Genomic DNA, 20,579 nt, shown 5'->3' on the forward strand with positions numbered 1-20,579 from the left:
CATGGAGGAGAAAACTGCGGAATTCAGAAGTTATTTAGAAATGCATAGGTGTAAACAACTTAAATGTCCATTGACAGATATAAGGATAAAGATGTACTACTATGTACAATGGAGTAGTACATATATACAATGGAATACTACTCAGCCATACAAAAGAGTGAAATAATGCCATTTGCAGCAACATGGATGCACCTAGAGACTATCATACTAAGTGAAGTCAGAAAGAGAAAGACCAATACCATATGATAGCACTTAAATGTGGAATCTAAAATATGACCCAAATGAACCTATCTATGAAACAGAAACAGACTCACGGACATAAAGAACAGACTTGTGGTTGCCAAGGGAAAGGGGGGTGGGGGAGGGATGAATTGGTAGGTTGGGGTTAGCAGATTTAAGCTATTATATATGGAATGAATAAACAACAAAGTCCTACTGTATAGCACAGAAAACTATATTCAATATCCTATGATAAACCATAATGGAAAAGAATATTTAAAAAAACAATATATATAAATGTATAACTGAATCACTTTGCTGTACAGCAGAAATTAACACAACATTGTAAATCAACTGTATTTCAATTAAAACAAAAGAAATGCATAGGGAAGTACTAGAAGAAACAACTAAAAATGGATAGGGAGTAGTAGGGTAGAAGAATATTATTTTTCTTTATAAGTCACACTTTAAAAATTAGACCTGTATATCACTTTAATATAAAATTAAAAACAACTAGTCAGAAAAAAAAATGCATGAGCTAAACGCTTGGTTCCCAGCCTAAGGGCTATAAAATAATGGCCACAGGCCAGGAACTCCATCTACTCAAGCAGTATTTACATACTGAGTAAGTAAGATCTCGGACCTTACTTGAACTGTACCTTTTAAGCGTAAACACTTCTGTTATCACCACAAATTAAAGCCATTCCTGAAACTCCAATAATGTTTAATCATTGACGATTTTATCATTCAATTGACTCTAAAAGTATAAACACTATTCTATGATCATCCATATAATATTTATAAATTTAACTATAAATTTAATAGCTCCTCACTCTAATGACCTTTGTGAGAGTTGAATTAAAATGCTACACCATTCTTAAATTTATTAAAATGCCTCTGTCATAAGTTCTCAGAAGGCAGAGATGACGTTTTCTATGGATGTAACTGTTTGCATGCCTTTCTTTCCAACAATTCAGAGTTCCTTGAAAAAAGAACACGTTCTAATAATCTTTGGATCTCTCTACCTTGGATCTCTCCACTTAGCACCTTTGTCAACAAAGGTGACAATAATAATTAACGTTTCCTAAGTGCTTTCCCTGTGCTAGGCACTGCTTTAAGAACTTTACATATATTTTCACTTAATTACTATTGTGGAAACAGTTCCTGGAAGTTGGTACTATTATTATTATTCCCATATCACAGAAGAGGAAACTGTGGCACAGAGGCTAAGTAATTCTCAAGATGCATGTACAGTGAATGACAAAACCAGGATTAGAAGCCAATCTCTCTCCAGAGCCTTAGCTTTTAATGTTTATGGAGAATATTAATGTCTGTTGATAAAATCATTGAAATAATAAACTCACTGGCAATTTATTTTAACTAGTGATATAAAATAAAATCATGTTATTCATGGATAGTATTGATTCAGTAACTCTTCCCTATGTATACTTGAAACGTTGATTTGATAATCTCACCTTTTTCTTTTTTTTCTGGATCATCTGTTTTCTTATTTGTTTCTGAAAAGACAAAGCAAAATAAGTACTGTGAGAGTCATGATTCAATATCTCAAATTACAGGACTATCTTTAAATGAATTCAAATAAATATCATTTAAGAACAATATTTCTGGGATTAAGAGATACACACTCCTGTATATAAAACAGATAAACAACAAGAACCTACTGCACAGCACAGGGAATTATATTCAATATCTTGTAATAACCTACAATGGAAAAGAATCTGAAAAATTATATATATATATGACTGAAGCACTTTGTTGTACACCTGAAACTAACACGACATTGTAAATTAATTACACTTCAATTTAAAAAAACAGAAAAATATTTCTGGGCAAACCATTCAATTTTCCTAAATCCTGAATTCTTTACACATGCAATTTGTTATAAAATATTAAGAATCTGAATAACTTATAAAAGTCGCCGAGCAGTAAGTAGGTATTGGGCACCAGGCTGAATGTTCCTGGTCTATAAGGGGTGGAGGGTCATCTCCACCAACAGTAAGTGCCCCTGTGGGTGCAAACTGGGTCAGGAGAAGCCCTCCTCAAGGCCTGTCCACTATTTTTATTGCCTCCTAAAGCCATATACTACTTTATCATAGGCACTGTGTGCTTTCAAGGAATGCAGCATGCCACCCTACTGAGGACACTAGCCTCACTCCTCAAGCACTTCATACATCCACAGGTGACCCAGTGGGGATGCCCACACTGAGCCCAGGTGTGCTACAGCTCACCTGCTGAGGAGAGGCTGTATCAGCCTCTCACTAAGTTCATCACAGCTAGTGTCTCTCCACCAACGGATGGGGCTGCCGAGCACAGCAAAACCCACCAAGAGCCTGGACAGGCCGAAGAACACCCACCACAGACAGGGAACAACAGCACATGACCTGACTGTGTAAACAAGTTCATCTCTGCATTTACAACCTCCTATCTGGCCTTTGGTTTAGTACAGATTAGGATCTAGTTAATTTTCAAGGTAGACCAGTTAATTTCTGTCCCAGTAGGTACTTATCTAGCCTTTGAAAATTCCTAGGAATGATGTGTATGCGTGAGTTCCAGTGGGGATGGGGCAGAGTTTGGGAGATTGATTAAAAAAATCATAGATTCCAGGGACTTCCCTGGTGGCGCAGCGGTTAAGAATCCACCTGCCAACGCAGGGGACACAGGTTCGAGCCCTTGTTTGGGAAGATCCCACATGCCACGGAGCAACTAAGCCCGTGCGCCACAACTACCGAGCCTGCGCTCTAGAGCCCGCAAGCCACAACCACTGAGCCCGCGTGCCACAACTACTGAAGCCCGCGTGCCTAGAGTCCGTACTCCACAACAAGAGAAGCCACCGCAATGAGAAGCCTGCGCACTGCAACAAAGAGTAGCCCCCGCTCGCCGCAACTAGAGAAAGCCCATGCGCAGCAACGAAGACCCAACGCAGCCAAAAATAAATTAATTAATTTTTAAAAAGTCATAGATTCCATCCTTTCCCCAGAGTAGATGTGAGAGGGTGCGGGTGCCATGCAGGGTGCGTTCAGGGTTGCAGTCATGATCATTGGATTTTTTCATCCCCAGTTTCCCACATTCATTCATATAAACCATTTCATTTTCTGGAGGCGAGAAGTAAATCTGAGGCAGGCTCCTGATGCAAGGGGGATTTTTATCCATTGAGTGTCTTTCTCCTTTGAGACCCCAGGTGAGAGGAAGCAAACTGACTAAAAGTGTGCCAGCTTGGTGCCAAGCACAAGGCACGTCTCTTGTCTCCCGACACCCTCCGCAGAAGGTCTTATCTCCTTCTTCGTGCAGAGGAGGAAGCGGAAGCTGAGAAAGTAGAGGGCCCAAGTCATCAAGGTCAGCGGTGCACACAATCCCAAAACACGCTCTTTCTCCTGTGCCAGCCTCTACTTTTGTTGCAAGGGAAACGAAGGCAAAGAGAAGTGCAGGTCTTGACTTTTGCAAAGAGTGGGTTTTATAACGATGGCTGTATACACACTAGCCAGTGCTTCAGGAGGTATGAGGATATAAAATAAAAAAGACTTCTAGGGCTTCCCTGGTGGCGCAGTGGTTGGGAGTCCGCCTGCCGATGCAGGGGACGCAGGTTCGTGCCCCGGTCCGGGAAGATCCCACATGCCGCGGAGCGGCTGGGCCCGTGAGCCATGGCCACTGGGACTGCGCGTCCTGGAGCCTGTGCTCCGCAACAGGAGAGGCCGCGACGGTGAGAGGCCCGCGTACCGCAAAATAAATAAATAAAAGACTTCTAGATCACTACTGAACTTTCTAGAATTTCTGATCTTATTCATATATACCGTCCTTATCAGTCCAGGCAGTACATCGGTTACTAAGCTGCACTCTTGTAGGCATCAGGGATACAGGATAGAAGAAAAGCATCAAAAGTCTCCATCTCCAAAGAGCTCTCTCTCTGCGGTACCAGCAATGCCTGCAGGAGGGCTGGGCGTCTCCACACCTTCCAGTAATCTGTTACCTGACACATGGCTAGTGTAATTTTAAAAATCACGCGTAAAATGAAAGTTTCTAAGTTGACTAGAGAAGACGGGTAGGTGCTGGTCATGAAGAAAAGTTTAGGGCTCTCCACAAATCTTCCTGCCCCAGGGGGGAAACCAAGGAAGGAGGAGTGGATTGCACTGGTCACCTTTTAAATAGGTGTGGGAGGGCCCTGGCCAGGTGCGCTCCCAGGAATCAGGGCCACCGTGTTTGTATCTCCTGCAATGTAATACCTAGGGCGGGCGAGAGGCTGCCCTAAGAAGGCCTAGCCCAATCATTCCGGCCCCGGGGCGAAAGCTGTGGGTTGTGTCCTCTTCTGCCCTACCTCACATCAGCATGCTGAGATCCGAGACTCGTGTTTGGGTGTGGAAAATACACAGAGCAGGGAATTTTAGCTTCTCGGGTTTGCAGTGCTTAAATTTAGCTTAGGTAAAGTTTTCTAAGAGATCCAGCTTACCTCACTAGCATTCTGCACAGTAGAATAAAGCGTAACTTTGCTTTACTTTACTCTTTGTACATAGGCTTCCCTGGGAGACCTCAAATGGCCCTCGATGCGCCAAAAAGGAAAATGATTTATTAAAATTTAACTGTCTGCCAGGCATTGTTCTAAACACTTAATGCAGATGATCCCATTTAACTCGATCAGCTCTGAAAGGTAATTTTAATTCTGTAGATCAGGCAACTGGCTTAGAGAGGCTAAGGAATCTTGCCAAGGGTTGCAGAACAATTAAGACGGATTCAGAAGGCCACACTCTACAACAATACTACGTTAGTCATGCTCTGTATATTCCAACAGTGGGCAGTCCATACATAAAAGGGAACTCTACACTCAGTCCAACCCAGAAAATTACAATCTCACCGGTAACTCGAATTTAGTGTTTAAATACATACACGAAAAGAAAACGATGTTACACATTCTCTAACTGTACTAACGTTACTTTTCCTTTTTCTTTTGACAGTCCAGAATCATTTTTAAAATCAACATGAAATGAATGAATAAAATGCTGAAAATCAAACATTGTTCAAATATATGGGACAGCACGGCACAAATCTGCATGGAACAAAAACATTATGACGTTCCTTTGCTGACGATCCACAACTGCAGAGCTCAGTTCTCAGAAATCTACAAAGCGAGTCAACGTGTCAGAATTTGAAGCTGTTATTAAAGACAATCAGTGTGGCAGATATAACGGATCGCTAAACTACTGCCTACAGCACGTGTGGATGTGATGAGGTAACTGAAGATAATCGAGAAAAGTTGCATTTAGACTTTCTTTTTAAAACTATACCACATATGAAGATTTCAAACTTACAAAACATTGTGTTGAATACAAGGTCATTTTCATTTTTATGAAAGAAAACGATGTGGACTTTGATATAACTTAATGAGCATTTCTGGTATACATACTATATATCAGATACTGTGTTAAAAAATGGGGATAGGAAAATAAATGACTCATTCTTTGTTCTTGAATAGCCCACAGTAGAGTAAGAGAGACAAAATGACTGCACCATGTGGCAGAGCCCAGCTAGTCGCTCTCCTATGTCCAAGTGGACTACTTCCCCAGGCCACTGCATCTAGACGGGGCACATGGCCAGTCTCACCAGTAGAATGCTGACACAAAAGTGATGTCTGCCACTTCCAGGCCAGGCCCTACGTCTCCTGTGGCATCCTCCACACTCTCTTTGTTCATCAGTTAGCACAGTGCAGGGGATCTGCAGAAAACTCCAAAGCCAAAAGGAATGGTGGACAGGTGGTTGTATGGGTCAGAGCCCACACCTCCCACCTGGAAAGAGAACCCTTTGCTGGGATAAACCACTGTCCTTCGGGGTCTGTCTGTTAAGTTACTAGACCATGACCAATAGACAGTATAATGTAAATGTAGTTTTCAAAATGAAAGCACAGCACAGGGAGCTCTAGGAACACGAGAATGAGGCCCCTAAGTGATGGTGAGGGGGGAAGGGAGGGAGGGAATTCCTAGAGAAGAGGCAACTGGAGACTCATCCCAAAAGATAAGCAGGATTTACCTGGGGTGGGGGAAAATGTGACAGAATACTACATTGCATGTACCAATTTAAAGGGTACAGTGGAATAGAGAAGGTACTGGACCGGTAAGCAAAGTGGGTTTTCACCTAAAAGCAATGTAGAGCCATTCAAATACTCCCAGCAATACTCCAGACATGTTTGCAGCTGTAAAGTCCTCAATGGAGAACAGTCTGGAAGAGTTGGGAGCTAGAAAAGGCAGAAAGGCCAGTTAACTGGTCTGCTGCAGTTCCCCATGGTAGGAATGAGAAACGCAAGGTCTGGCGCAGAAAAGAGGAAGCAGATCAAAGAGCGCGTGGAAGCATCAAAGGAACTTTCTGACCAACTAGACAAGTGGTAGAATATGGAGGATGAGAGGTCATCAAGGAATGAAGGATTTCCAGGTTTCTGGATTAGATAACCAGGTGAATGGTGGCATCAGAAATGGAGAAACAGGCTACAGGAGAATGGGGACGAGCAGATGTACAGAGAACAGGCTGGGCTCGAACTGTATATGGGACATCAAGGAGGTGAAGGCCACAGGCTGGTGGATATTGAGTTCTAGCAAGTTCAAGGCTAGATAGGTGTGTGCTTGAGGGTAGCTGAAGCCATGGAATGGATGAGATCCGATTGAAAGAAAGGTCAGAACCCTGAGGCGCCAGCACACAAGGAAGCTGTATTGGGGGCACACTCATCTGCTGGGAAAGGTGGTGATGGAGACTACAGCACGATGATTCCTTCTAAAGAGGTGTCCTCAGCTCCAACTGATGGCTGCCATGTGGGAGAGTAAAGCGCAGTGTTCTCAGAGCTTCCGATTCCTTTTTCCCTTCTCCCGGGTCTTCAGGTACCGCTGCAGCGCCTGCTGCGTGAGCTTCCGGACACGCATCTGGCCCTCCTTGCAGGGCACCACGGTGCCGGTCCTGCCGAGGCGCACGGTCACTTTCATCCTGGCCCCCGGCGACCGGGCCGGGCTGGGCCGAACAGGTGTCTGGGCCGGCGGGCGCGGGCGGGCACAGAGACCCCGGGGCGCCCTCCGGGCCGGGGGCTTGCAGCAGAGCCCCTTGGCCCCGGGCAGGCGGGAATCGGAGAGGAGGCGGCAGCGGGGAGGGCGACCCCCCAGGTGGCGGGGGGCCGGGGACGCCGAGGTTTAGGGCCCCGGCCCCGGCCCTGGCGGTGGCGCGCGGGGCTGCAGTTAGGAGGAAACTTTTGCGCCGGATCCCAACTCCTCCGCTGTGCGCCTCGCTCTGGGCTCCCGCCTACTTCTTCTTTTTCAGCACTATTTAATGTTAAAAGGAAAATCTTACTAAAAAGAACAGGATCTTAATCTTTTAAAAACTGTCATACAACCATTAAAAAAAAATCACTTTTGCATATTCAATTATTCTGAACGCAATCATATTCCAGCTACTGCGCTAATCTGCCTACTGGCCAGTTCTTGTTGGCAAAGCTAATCTCCATCCAGGCCTGTGTGTCCTCCCGAGTTCCTTGTCACACTGGCATCTGTTCACCCCCCAAGACCCAGACCTGGGGCTCCGCTTCTCCCTGACCCAGTCTTCACTAAGTCATATGGTCCCCCGTCCTCTCTCCCCAATAGCGCTTCCCCAGGTCAGGTCTTATCACAACATCACCTGGACTATTACTCCTTAGTTACCTAACTGCCCTCCACCAGCTTGTGGCCGCCCTCCAATGGCTTCCGCCCTCCACCTGGTGCCCTCCACCTGAGCACTCTAGACTCTAGGCCATGAATGACCTCAGCCAGCAGGCATTTCAGCCTCTCTGACCCTCAGTCTCCCTGTCTGCGAGCAGGGTAGTAACACCCATGTGCTGGGAAAACTCGACTCCCTAACTCAGCACTTAGCAGAGTAAGTGCAGTCAGGAAAAGTGGTCTGCTTAGCCTGAAAGTCTTTTTCTAAGAGTTTCTTCTGGGCATATTGGAAGAGAAAACAACACTTTCTAGAACCCCAGAAGCTTCGTCCCTATGTGTCTAGTTTTCCTTTTCTGCCCACAGAATGAAGATCAGAAGAGAACCTTCTGTATCCTATGCTGCCCTTCCAGCTGCTCCTTGGTCCTCTCAACCAGGCTGAAGTTAATATCCCCACCGTGTGATGGTCAACAGAGGATCAGAGGGTACAGGGGAGGGGAGTGGCCGCACCAGGGAATTATCCGAACTTCTAGGTGCCGGACAAAAACCTACACAGGATGGATGCAGGGGCTATTTCATTTTCATTCTGCTCCCAAAAATGTAGCATAATAGTAAATGTTAAACAAAATAAATAAACATTACCTACAAGAAATAGGTTAAGAAAGAGGTTGAAGGTACGCCTTTGTGATTTTAGTCATCAAAAATGCTATAATATTCTAAAATACTAGTAAGTATAAAATGAACCAATTTTGTTATGTAACAAAACAAAAAATAATATACTTCAAAATAAGGACAATGTAGAGATGAATTCTGCATTTTATTGCACTCAAATAACATTCAACAGAAGATGATTACATTATTTTTAGAAAATCCACTGATGCTGCCCAGCTTGGCATATATCTGTAAAGACAAGGCTCATTCGTTGAGATATTTGGAATTAGAAAGTATTTGAAGTTGACCACAGCATAATGAATCTTCAATGTCCAGAGTTCTAGAGATGATTATATACAAAAATCCAGCAAAATTTATTCTACGCAGTTATCAGTTCTATGTCACTCCTAAGTTTCCCTAAAAAAATATGGCTTTATAAAAAGTAGTCTTCTATAATTCACAATACGGAGTAAGAGCTTCAGGAGATTCTGAGTAGCAACTCTGTATTACCCAGATCACAGCTTTAGAAAATTATTGCTTCTTTACTAACATATTACTTTGGGTTTCACTACACTACGGTTCAGCATAACTTACTACATTGTACCGATGACCTCTAATGAGAAAAATATAAAATCTCTTTGATTTTGACCCTAAAAGCAGAAAAAAATGCCACTTTATCTTAAAACAATGTGAACATGATCAAGAGCTCCCCGGACACACAAATGAAACCACTTCTTAGAGTTTGTTTTTTATAGCTCAGGGTCCTTTCAAAATGAGGGTGTAGCTACCTTTTTTTTTCTAACAAATGAGTATTTTCATCACGGCGGCTATTTCTGAGCCACAAATGACTCACACTAAAAACAGAAGAAATGCTTCAGCGTGGAAAGGAAAGGGCTCACACACTGTCAAACAGCAGCGGGCCTCTGGCTGGTGAGCACTTTTCACACAGCCTACATCACCCAGCCAGAGGCCCTGTGGACTTTTATACACGGAGCAGGCTTCGGCGTTGTACGGGCGTTACTTAACCAGCCAAAGGCAGAACAACCTTTACGTTATGCACCAGTAATTGATAAGAGACTTCCTAAAATTTACACAGATACTCACGGGACTACAGCTATTCTACAATCACTCCGAGGTGTGGAAAAGCATTTTTGCATGATATAACAGGCCATTCCTTTCCCCTGCGTCCTAACAATAATGTTCCCCCCTTATTTTGAAAAATAAATTAACCGTGATAATTTAAACTTTTATTGAAATTTAAAATTTTTCTAATTAACAAGCTAAAAGCTACAGGAATCTCAAATGTTGAGCTTTACCCTGAATACTCGAAGCTAATGTAGCAATTTTTTATAAAGGTATTGCTGCAGATATATACAACGCAAATCTTCACAGCTAATAATGACCCCATCAGTGTCTTTAAGACACTCTTAGTGGTTTTAAATCATGTTTCACACAGTGTATTTAAGTCAGCCCAACACAGTTAGTGTTAATTACGGATAAGAGATATTAAAATCCTGCCATGACAATTGCTGCTACATCATCAATACGATTATTAACTATTGTCTGAAAAACACATAAATGCAGGTAAGACTAAAAGCTGTGTCACAAAAGGAAAAAGAAAAGAAATCCAATGGATCCACTAAGGCTATCAGAAAAGGACATGCAGGAATGTAACATCACATGTGATTTTTGTTTCTAAAAAAAAATACACTAAAATGCCAGTGGACTATGGTTCATTCAAAACATCTTTAGTGTTCATTCCCAAAGATCTTGGTCTGCTCAGAAATTACTTCACAAGATCTATCCCAGCCATCTTTTGCAGCGTATGGGTAAACTGGTCCTCCTGTGGTGGTAGGGGCAGCCTTTCTGAAGCTTTAAGTATCTGCAAAGATAAGGGGAAATCTAAATTAAAGGACCAACTAGACATAGACTGCGAAACTGCTTCATTTTTACTCTACTTTTAAAAAACCCACCAACAGAAGTAAATGCTTTTTTTTTTTGTATTGTTGTTGTTTTTAACAGCAACAGGGTAACAGAATGATTCACTACCTAGAGTAGTCCCTGGGGCCCCTACTACTATGAACGTAGTTCCTACTGCTTTCATTGCAAAGCTAATGAAAATTAGAGGTTCTCTAGAGCATCTGAGAATTACAACTGAATTTAAAAATGTCAGTCTTTTGCGAAATACAAATTAAATTAAATTTCTCCCATCAATGTTTTCACTGTATTAAAAAGAAATGCAATAGAGGGGGGGAAAATCCAGTATGGCATTTGAAACACAAATATAGGAAGGATTTTCAAGGGGCAAGAGGATACTGAAGTTGCAGTTAAAATATATTACTTTAATAATCTTATATCAATTTTAATGTTATTGAAGATATAAGTGGTTGGTAAAAAAAAGTATACACTATTTTAAAAGAAGTAAAATTCATTCCTGTCCAACTTTCAACAAATATTTTCTTATTCCGAACTCTAGTGTCTGATTTATTTTACTACCACAGCACTGGATCTATGTTACAGTTAGAGTAAAAAAGGCGTTTGTGCACATAAAGGCCCAGCCAAATTCCGATATAATTTCTAAAGCTGCATTGCGATCCTTCCTTCCTCCCTCCCTCCCTCCCTCCCTTCCTTCCCTATGTATCTGTCTACATGTGTGCATACGTGTGTGTGTAACCAGAAATTTTTATGTAAGCAGAATTATTTGGTGCTAACGAGAAGGAACTGGAAATTATATGTATACTTTTGTACATCCAACAGAAATGAATGTTTGTCTACCAAAAGACATGTATAAGAATATTCACAGCCGCTTTCTTCATAACAGCCCCAAACTAGAAATAGTCCCTGCAGCCATAAACACAGAATGGAAGTTTTAAATGGAATATTACAGTAAATAGCAGTGATAAAACCAATAACTATAAATATCAAACTGGATGAAACTCACAGTCATAATGATGAGCAACAGAAACCAGTCACAAGAAAAGTGTATATATATGTGTGTGTGTTTACTTGCGGTTCTATTCAATCAAATTCAAAGACGGGCAGATCAATCTATGATGACACGGGTCAGAACAGTAGTTACCATTTGTGGGCGCGTTACTGGGGGAGGGGAGAGGGAGAGACCTCCAGGGGCTGGAAGAACTCTGCGTAGTGGGTACAAGAATGTATCACACGTACAAGTCCATCAAACTGTACCCTCAACATGTGAGCACCTCCCTGTGTGTAAATTACACCTCAACAGAAAGAGTTTTAAAAGATGGGTTTGACCTTAGGTTCTCTTAGAATTTAACTGTTAGCTGGATTGTGAGGAATAAGCACTTCTGTAACCTGTGCAATCAAAAATCCTGGAGACCATGGGAACTTATTCAAAGAATAACAAGGCAAACAACGTAAAAGCTCAGTTACAGTTCTGAATGACTCAAATTATGCCCCTACGTATTTGAAGAAGTCTCCACTCAGAAGTAGTCCACCAAGTTGCAAACCCAGCGTCTCCAAATTCAGGCCAGTGGTCTCTGCTACCCTCTGTTCCTCCCGCCTTCTGTATCTCCATTAAGGTTCCATCATTCATCCATTCAAGCCAGAAGCACAGGAATCAAGCTCGACTCTTCCCCCTCAACCAGCCCCTCTCCCACCAAATTACCTCCACCGCCAGGGTCCGTGAAATCCGTCCCTGCTCTGTGTCCCTGCCACCAGTTCCAGGTCCCACCACTTCTGCTTAGATGAACACATCTGCCCCCTGACTGGTCTCCACCTCCTCACAGGACCTCCTCTGTTCAAATCTGGATCTGATCACACGACTCCCCGGCTTGGAATTTTTCTGCTGCTTCCCTGCACTTTCAGGCCCACGTTCAAATTCGCAAACATCGTTTACGGGATCCTCCGAGAAGCGCCGCCTGCCCGTCCACACTGTCTACTTACACCTGTACCTGGCACACCACCTTGGACTTTGTGCTGCACGCACTTGCCGTGCCCACCCCCGACATGCCAGCTCCTTCACTTCCAGCAGCTCCTCAAGGCTCCGCTCCAGCACGACCACACGTGGGAGGCCTTGCCTCACGCTTACACTCCGGGCCCCAAAGTCGGGTTAGTTCCCCCTCCTCTGGGTGCTGCCCTGTGTACCACTCTGAGAAGTTAATGACGCCATATTGGTTGCTATCCCCAGCTGTACACCCACAGGATGGGATTATCACAGCGATAAGTATGTTACTATGAACTTTAATACGCAATATTAAGATTGTATAACCTAGTCGTAGAAAGATCGGGGAAGGCAAAGTAATCATCAGTTAGATTCCGAGGGCCAGGAAAAACCGATACCCAGCATTTTGCAGAGGGCCTCAGTTTGCATTTTCCACTGAATAAGGAATTTTAAAGATTGAAAGGTAGTAAGGAAATGGGTCCCACGATTGTTTCCTCCGTTCCTGCATCACATAATTCAACACTGTTGCAAAAGCAGTCACCTTATTGTACAAAATAGAGACCGATGTATGAATATTATTCTTTTGTAAGACTGAATAATTTAAAAAATGTAATATAAAGTAAGACTAAGAATAGGAGATAAGCAAACCCAGTGCAATCATTACAAATAATTATTGCTGACCCTCCACCTCACATCCTCTTTGGTAAAGGTCAAACTGCAGCCGTGCAGTGCATCACTCAAATTTTTATGACACCAGAATGTAAGACAAATGCATTACAACTGACAGGTTACAACTCCTTGATCAGGTCTCTCAGAATTTAGCTTCTCTTGATCCAGCTCAGAGATCAGGCTAATTAATTACTAAACAACAAGAGCCACGGCCACCGTTTACTGGGAGCTCATTGTGTGTCAGGAAACATGAATATGAACCCAATCTTCATTTTCATTTACTTCAGCTGTTACACATCTCATCAAAAAAGGCACCTTATTCCAGCCCCCCAACCACTTAGTATTTTGTATTTATGTTCCAAGGAAATTCTTGGACTTCATTTATAAGACACCAAAGTAGAAGCACAGAACTTTTTGGTCAGAAAATATTATTACGTTTCCTACCTTCATTCAAGTCAGGTAAATATTAAAAAATATCAACTATAACTAGAAAAAAGTCAGTGTTGCAGAAACTCGTTATTTTTAGGAATACTTAGAAAACAATTTTCTTGAGAGGAATGGACAGTAATCAAAATGCAAATTCAGTAACCTGCCCTGCATCCTCAGGTTAGAAACGAGGCACTCTGTGAAGCATTGCTCAACAACGAAGAGGAAAGTACAGAAGCAGGGCAGAAACATCGACCTTCCCTGCTCTGTGCATCTTTCCTAAACACAAAATACACTCATATGCCCAGCAGTCATCTTGTAAAAGATCAACTTCTCCATGGATTTCTTTTCTCACTCATATCACAATACCAACAATGCAGCTCCTTTAGTATTCGTATATATTTTAAATGTACAACACGCCACAACTATCAAAATCTACAACATCCCAACTATTAAATAAGCAAATATGAGCTGTGGTGTAACTAAAAACACTCTGATTAGAAAAGGTTGTTTTCCTCTTGAAATTTAATATTTCACTAGATTTTGGAAGGCACAATTATTTCTACCAAAATCAGTAATACGAATGTACATCATTGCTACAAAATTCACATTAAGCATCATGTGAAAAACGTGAGTAAAAATTGAACTAATAAAGGACACAGAAAGAAAACAAATGGAAATAAAACAGAGAGACAAGAAGAAATACATTTGGGAAAGAGGTGTTGGAAAATCCTCTCCTAATGAAACATTTTTTTCCCACTTTGAAAGCAAGAGGTTTCTATGTTAATTTCCGACTGCAGGTATGGTTAATACCATCTCTGAAACGCATCTGAAAGCACAGGCCTTGGTTGAACTCATTGATGATGAGTTTAAACTCACTGATGATGAAAGGGACATACGGGGGAAGGGAGGAAAAAGCAGAGGGTGTAACACAGTGGGCTGGCAGGAAGGACTGCCTGGGTCACGCAGGGCACAAGGGTGCTCTCGGGGAAGACGGGGGAGGAGGAGGGCCAATGTCACTAATTTAAACACTATTAATCTTTTATCTGAAGGCAAGTCTGATTCCACATCCTCCATCAGATAGCCTGTCAATCAGAACAAAAGGAAAAAAAAAAAAGCCTAACTTCCACTACTAGCACCATCTATAATGGAAGCCTACCTAACTTCCACTACTAGCACCATCTATAATGGCAACAATCATACAGTACTTTGATCATGAGTACTCCTCAAAGTCTAGCTCAACAAATATGTACTAGACTCAGTCTGATGTCTATTTCCCATTACTTTGGCTCAACTGACGAAAACACGGAACAGTTTCTTTTTAAATTTAGGTATAATTAATCCTCCTCTCTCAGGAATTCTACTCTTCATAGAATTATTCCAACTAGTGTATCAGCAGCATCTTTTAAACAAAAAAGGAAAAAGCGATACATATGACAAAATCCATACCTGGTGGTACTTCTCGCTGTTCCTCCGCATGGGGCACGTGCACCTCTAAAATAAATAAATCATAAATCATAAAACACTGAATTACAGATTGCTGACCAGTATTTAAAATACAGACCACTGATCTTTAAGTTACAGTGACCATTTTTACAGACTTTTTTGGGTGTTCAACTGCAATGATCATAAAACATTAGGTTTTTCCACCATCCCAACACAGAAAAATTAGCTATAACTTTGTAAAATGTTGTATATTTCTCAACTGTCCTGAACTACAGGCTTTAAAACATTAACTGACTGACCTCAAAACTCAGTCTGGCAAAGGAGATATGAACTAAAACCTAAGTTTTCACCACAATTTTGCATCAGACTTGACAAGAAAGCTGAAGAAAGACATTTAAAGCATCTCATTTCTTCTTAATGGCACAAAAAGTCAAATTGAAACCGAATCTTAAAAATATATCACTATCTTTAATAAACTTGTTTTTGAAAAATAATACTCAAGGTTAACATATTCTAAAACTAGCCAGAAATGTGGATATGAAGGTTAACATCTAGTCTTTTTCCTTGGCTACTTCAACCTACTTACAACTAAAGAAACTGTAAGCCTCCCCACTCAACAGTATAATGATATACTGACTTGATTCACTCTATAAAATTACATCACATATTTACATCTTCATCCCTACCAACCCCTGTAACATTACCGTAATCGAGAGGTAAGATTGTATCTGCTTTCCCTTTGCTCAAGATTTTTAACAGGCTTTGGTCAAAAGGAGGAATTTTTATTAGCATTTTCTAAAACTCAAAATATTTATGCAGCTATTTTAATCATTTTTCTTCTTGCATTACTTTGCTTCTAATTTTAAGAATGATACATGCTCAAAACAGTTGGAAATATTTTAGATAAAAGTAAAAAGGAAACAGAAAACTATCACACATATTCTCCCTGACCCCTGTTAAGCTTCTGGAAGAGTTCCTTCTCCTAGTGGCAGCACCATGAATGTTCACTAGCTTTCGGTGTTGTGACTGGCTTGTTCACGGTTTGCCTATTTATTTGGTTCTTAATAATCTAGAGACATGTTAGCACTTTACCAACTTGACCAATATTTTTCTCAGAACTTCTTTTACTTTTGTCATTTTAGGTATATTTGAAAAACTTGTATGCATCGTAAAGTATTAACCACATCCGTTGTTATTTTCATCCCTGATGTTATACTGAGAGACATTATTACTGTGATAAATTTTCATCCAAATTTGTTCTGAGAAAATGTACATTTAACAAACTTATCTGAAATGTATTTTGGTAATGATATAACAAGATTTTTTAAAAGAAATAATTCGTTATATTAGCACAACCTGAAAGTATTGCCTATTGATAGAGCCTACTTTGTCTTACTCCAGGACTTTGTAAACCCACTTCAGTATGGCTTTGACCCCCATCAATCTACTCAAATAGCTTTTGCTGAGATCACCGACATTCTCCACATTGCCAAATGCGATCGATGCTTTGCAAGTCCTGAAATTCCAGTGGCAGTAGCACAGAACATACTCTCCCTTCCTTCTGCTCTTTCCCATCCTTCCCTGCTGGTTTTCTCACTGGCTATGCATGCTCCCTCAAACGTCACAATGTTGGGATTCCTTAGAGCTCAGTTCTGGAACTGCTGGTCTACTCCCTCTGCACTCACCTCCAAAATGATCTATTTCCATGGAATTGGCGCCATCTCCATGGGGATGGCTCCAAGCATTCACATCCATCTCAGATCTCACCCATCGAGCTCAGATTGGCATATCCGACTCCCTGCTTGACGCCTCCACCTGGGCATCTCACCCATCGGGCTCAGATTGGCATATCCGACTCCCTACTTGACGCCTCCACCTGGGCATCTCACCCATCTAGCTCAGATTGGCATATCCAACTCCCTACTTGACGCCTCCACCTGGGCATCTCACCCATCGGGCTCAGATTGGCATATCCGACTCCCTACTTGACGCCTCCACCTGGGCATCTCACCCATCAAGCTCAGACTGGCATATCCAACTCCCTACTTGACGCCTCCACCTGGGTATCTCACCCATCTGGCTCAGATTGGCATATCCGACTCCCTACTTGACGCCTCCACCTGGGCATCTCACCCATCGGGCTCAGATTGGCATATCCGACTCCCTACTTGACGTCTCCACCTGGGCATCTCACCCATCGAGCTCAGATTGGCATATCCGACTCCCTACTTGACACCTCCACCTGGGCATCTCACATAATTCCTGAACATAAAATACCTAATATGGAATCTTTGATTTTCTTCCCTAAACCAGGAAAGAAAATCATTTCTTCTCAGTAAACAGCCCTAACATCCAACAGTTATTCAAAGCAAACCAAAGGCCCCTTTATTCCTCTTTACTTCACCACCATCAGGAAGTTCCATCAGCTGTAATTCTAAAATACATTTCAAGTTTAAAACTTGCCCCTCCATTTCCACTTCATGGTCTTCCTCCAGGCCACCATGATCCCTTCTCTGGATTAGGACTCAATAATTTCCTAACAGGGTGGCCCCTGCTTCCCTTCTCGCTCCATCCAATCCATTCTCTAAGAGTACAAGTAATCTTTCAAAACATAAATCAGATTATGTCATATCTCACGAGTATTTCCATAGATTCTGACTGTACTCAGAAAAAAATCCAAATTCCTTACTAGGTCCTCCAAGGCCCCAAATGATCTGTCCCATCTCTTTACTGCTTAAGCCAATTCAAATTCAGTTTTCTGTTACCTGCAGCAGAAAGTAACCTTACTGACACAGAAGGGTTTAAGCACAGGACTGACATAGCCAGATGTGTACTTCTGAAGAGCTCATCCTAGCGACACTGTGAAAGATGGATTTGAAGGCGACAAGCGTGGAGTTAAGAAGACTAGCTAGCAGGCTACAGCCATTGTCCAGGAAGTTGATGAGGGGCTGAACTAGATTACCAGAGCTTCAGAGGAAAGAATAAATTTGAGAAATGTTTAAGGAGACTATTCAACAGGACTTGGGATTAGCTATAGAGAGACGAGGAGAGGACACAACACCCACATTTCTGGTTTGGGAACCCGAGGACTTATTGATGCAACCAGCCAAGATGGGGGAAGACAAGGGAAGAGAAGTTTGGTGGGCGAGTGACGATGACAAGTCTCCTCTCGCTGTGCACTCAAGTGCCGCAGGAACATAGAAGCTGCGGGCTGGGCCAGAGGCGCACAATCCAGAGCCCCACTGCCCAGCAGAAGGAATTCCCTGAGCAGCCTCTGTTACGCCCTCTACTGGCTGATCAAAAGGTTAGGAAAAAACTGTATTTTTTTTTTCAGTTCATCCCTAATGCTTTTAACGTTTTTATTGGAGTATAATTTCTTTACAACGGTGTGTTAGTTCCTGCTTTAAAACAAAGTGAATCATCTATACATATACATACATCCCCATATCTCCTCCCTCTTGCGTCTCCCTCCCACCCTCCCTAGCTCACCCCTCTAGGTGGTCACAAAGCACCGAGCTGATCTCCCTGTGCTATGCGGCTGCTTCCCACTAGCTATCTATTTTACATTTGGTAGTGTATATATGTCCATGCCACTCTTTGTCCCAGCTTACCCTTCCCCCTCCCCATGTCCTCAAGTCCATTCTCTATGTCTGTATTCCTGTCCTGCCCATAGGTTCTTCAGAACCTTTTTTTTTTTAGATTCCATAAATATGTGTTAGCATACGATATTTGTTTTGCTCTTTCTGACTTACTTCACTTCGTATGACAGACTCTAGGTCCATCCACCTCACTACAAATAACTCAGTTTCGTTTCTTTTTATGGCTGAGTAATATTCCATTGTATATATGTGCCACATCTTCTTTATCCATTCATCTGTCGATGGACACTTAGGTTGCTTCCATGTCCTGGCTATTGCAAATAGAGCTGCAGTGAACATTGTGGTACATGACTCTTTTTGAATTATGGTTTTCTCAGGGTATATGCCCAGTAGTAGGATTGCTGAGTCGTATGGTAGTCCTACTTAGTTTTTTAAGGAACCTCCATAGTGTTCTCCATAGTGGATGTATCAATTTACATTCCCACCAACAGTGCAAGAGGGATCCCTTTTCTCCACACCCTCTCCAGCATTTATTGTTTGTAGATTTTTTTTTTTTTTTTGCGGTACGCGGGCCTCTCACTGTTGTGGCCTCTCCCGTTGTGGAGCACAGGCTCCAGACGCGCAGGCTCAGTGGCCATGGCTCACGGGCCCAGCCACTCCACGGCATGTGGGATCTTCCCGGACCGGGGCACGAACCCGTGTCCCCTGCATCAGCAGGCGGACTCTCAACCACTGCGCCACCAGGGAAGCCCTATTGTTTGTAGATTTTTTGATGATAGCCATTCTGACTGGTGTGAGGTGATATCTCATTGTAGTTTTGATTTGCATTTCTCTAATGATTAGTGATGTTGAGCATCCTTTCATGTGTTTGTTGGCAATCTGTATATTTTCTTTGGAGAAATATCTGTTTAGGTCTTCTACCCATTTTTGGATTGGGTTGTTTGTTTTTTTGATATTGAGCTGCATGAGCTGCTTATATATTTGGGGGATTAATCCTTTGTCAGTTGCTTCATTTGCAAATATTTTCTCCCATTCAGAGGGTTGTCTTTTCGTCTTGTTTGCTGTGCAAAAGCATTTAAGTTTCATTTGGTCCCATTTGTTTATTTTTGTTTTTAGTTCCATTTCTCTAGGAGGTGGGTCAAAAAGGATCTTGCTGTGATTTATGTCAGAGTATTCTGCCTATATTTTCCTCTAAGAGTTTTATAGTGTCTGGCCTTACATTTAGGTCTTTAATCCATTTTGAGTTTATTTTTGGGTATGGTGTTAGGGAGTGTTTTAATTTCATTCTTTTTTTTTTTTTTTTTTGTGGTACGCAGGCCTCTCACTGTTGTGGCCTCTCCTGTTGCGGAGCACAGGCTCTGGACATGCAGGCTCAGCAGCCATGGCTCACAGGCCCAGCCACTCCACGGCATGTGGGATCTTCCTGGACCAGAGCACGAACCCGTGTCCCCTGCATCGGCAGGCGGACTCTCAACCACTGCGCCACCAGGGAAGCCCTAATTTCATTCTTTTACATGTAGCTGTCCAGTTTTCCCAGCACCACTTACTGAACAGGCTGTCTTTTCTCCACTGTATATTCTTGCCTCCTTTATCAATCATAAGGTGACCATATGTGCGTGGGTTTATCTCCGGGCTTTCTATCCTGTTTCACTGACCTATATTTCTGTTTTTGTGCCAGAACCATACTGTCTTGATTACTATAGCTTTGTAGTATAGTCTGAAGTTAGGGAACCTGATTCCTCCAGCTCTGTTTTTCTTTCTCAAGATTGCTTTGGCTATTCGGTGTCTTTTGTGTTTCCATACAAATTGTGAAGTTTTTTGTTCTAGTTCTCTGAAAAATGCCATTGGTAGTTTGATAGGGATTGCATTGAATCTGTAGATTGCTTTGGGTAGTATAGTCATTTTCACAATGTTGATTATTCCAATCCATGAACATGGTATATCTCTCCATCTGTTTGTATCATCTTTAATTTCTTTCATCAGTGT

At 42.2% G+C, this 20,579-nt stretch overlaps 1 protein-coding gene across 6 annotated transcripts in view; it reads right to left on the reverse strand.

The window, feature by feature from the left end:
• The window catches only part of ASPH (aspartate beta-hydroxylase), a 243,162-nt gene that overhangs the window by 138,409 nt on the left and 84,174 nt on the right, over nucleotides 1–20,579 (reverse strand). For all 6 annotated transcript variants that reach the window (XM_060287666.1, XM_030859675.2, XM_060287664.1 and 3 more), the window contains 2 exons: nucleotides 14,998–15,042; nucleotides 1,695–1,736 (listed from right to left, as the gene is read on the reverse strand). In XM_060287666.1, coding sequence (XP_060143649.1) covers nucleotides 1,695–1,736; nucleotides 14,998–15,042 — 87 coding nt within the window. The remainder of the gene's footprint in view (nucleotides 1–1,694; nucleotides 1,737–14,997; nucleotides 15,043–20,579) is intronic.

The sequence above is a fragment of the Globicephala melas genome, chromosome 17 (genome assembly GCF_963455315.2).
Source record: "Globicephala melas chromosome 17, mGloMel1.2, whole genome shotgun sequence".
NCBI lineage: Eukaryota > Metazoa > Chordata > Mammalia > Artiodactyla > Delphinidae > Globicephala > Globicephala melas.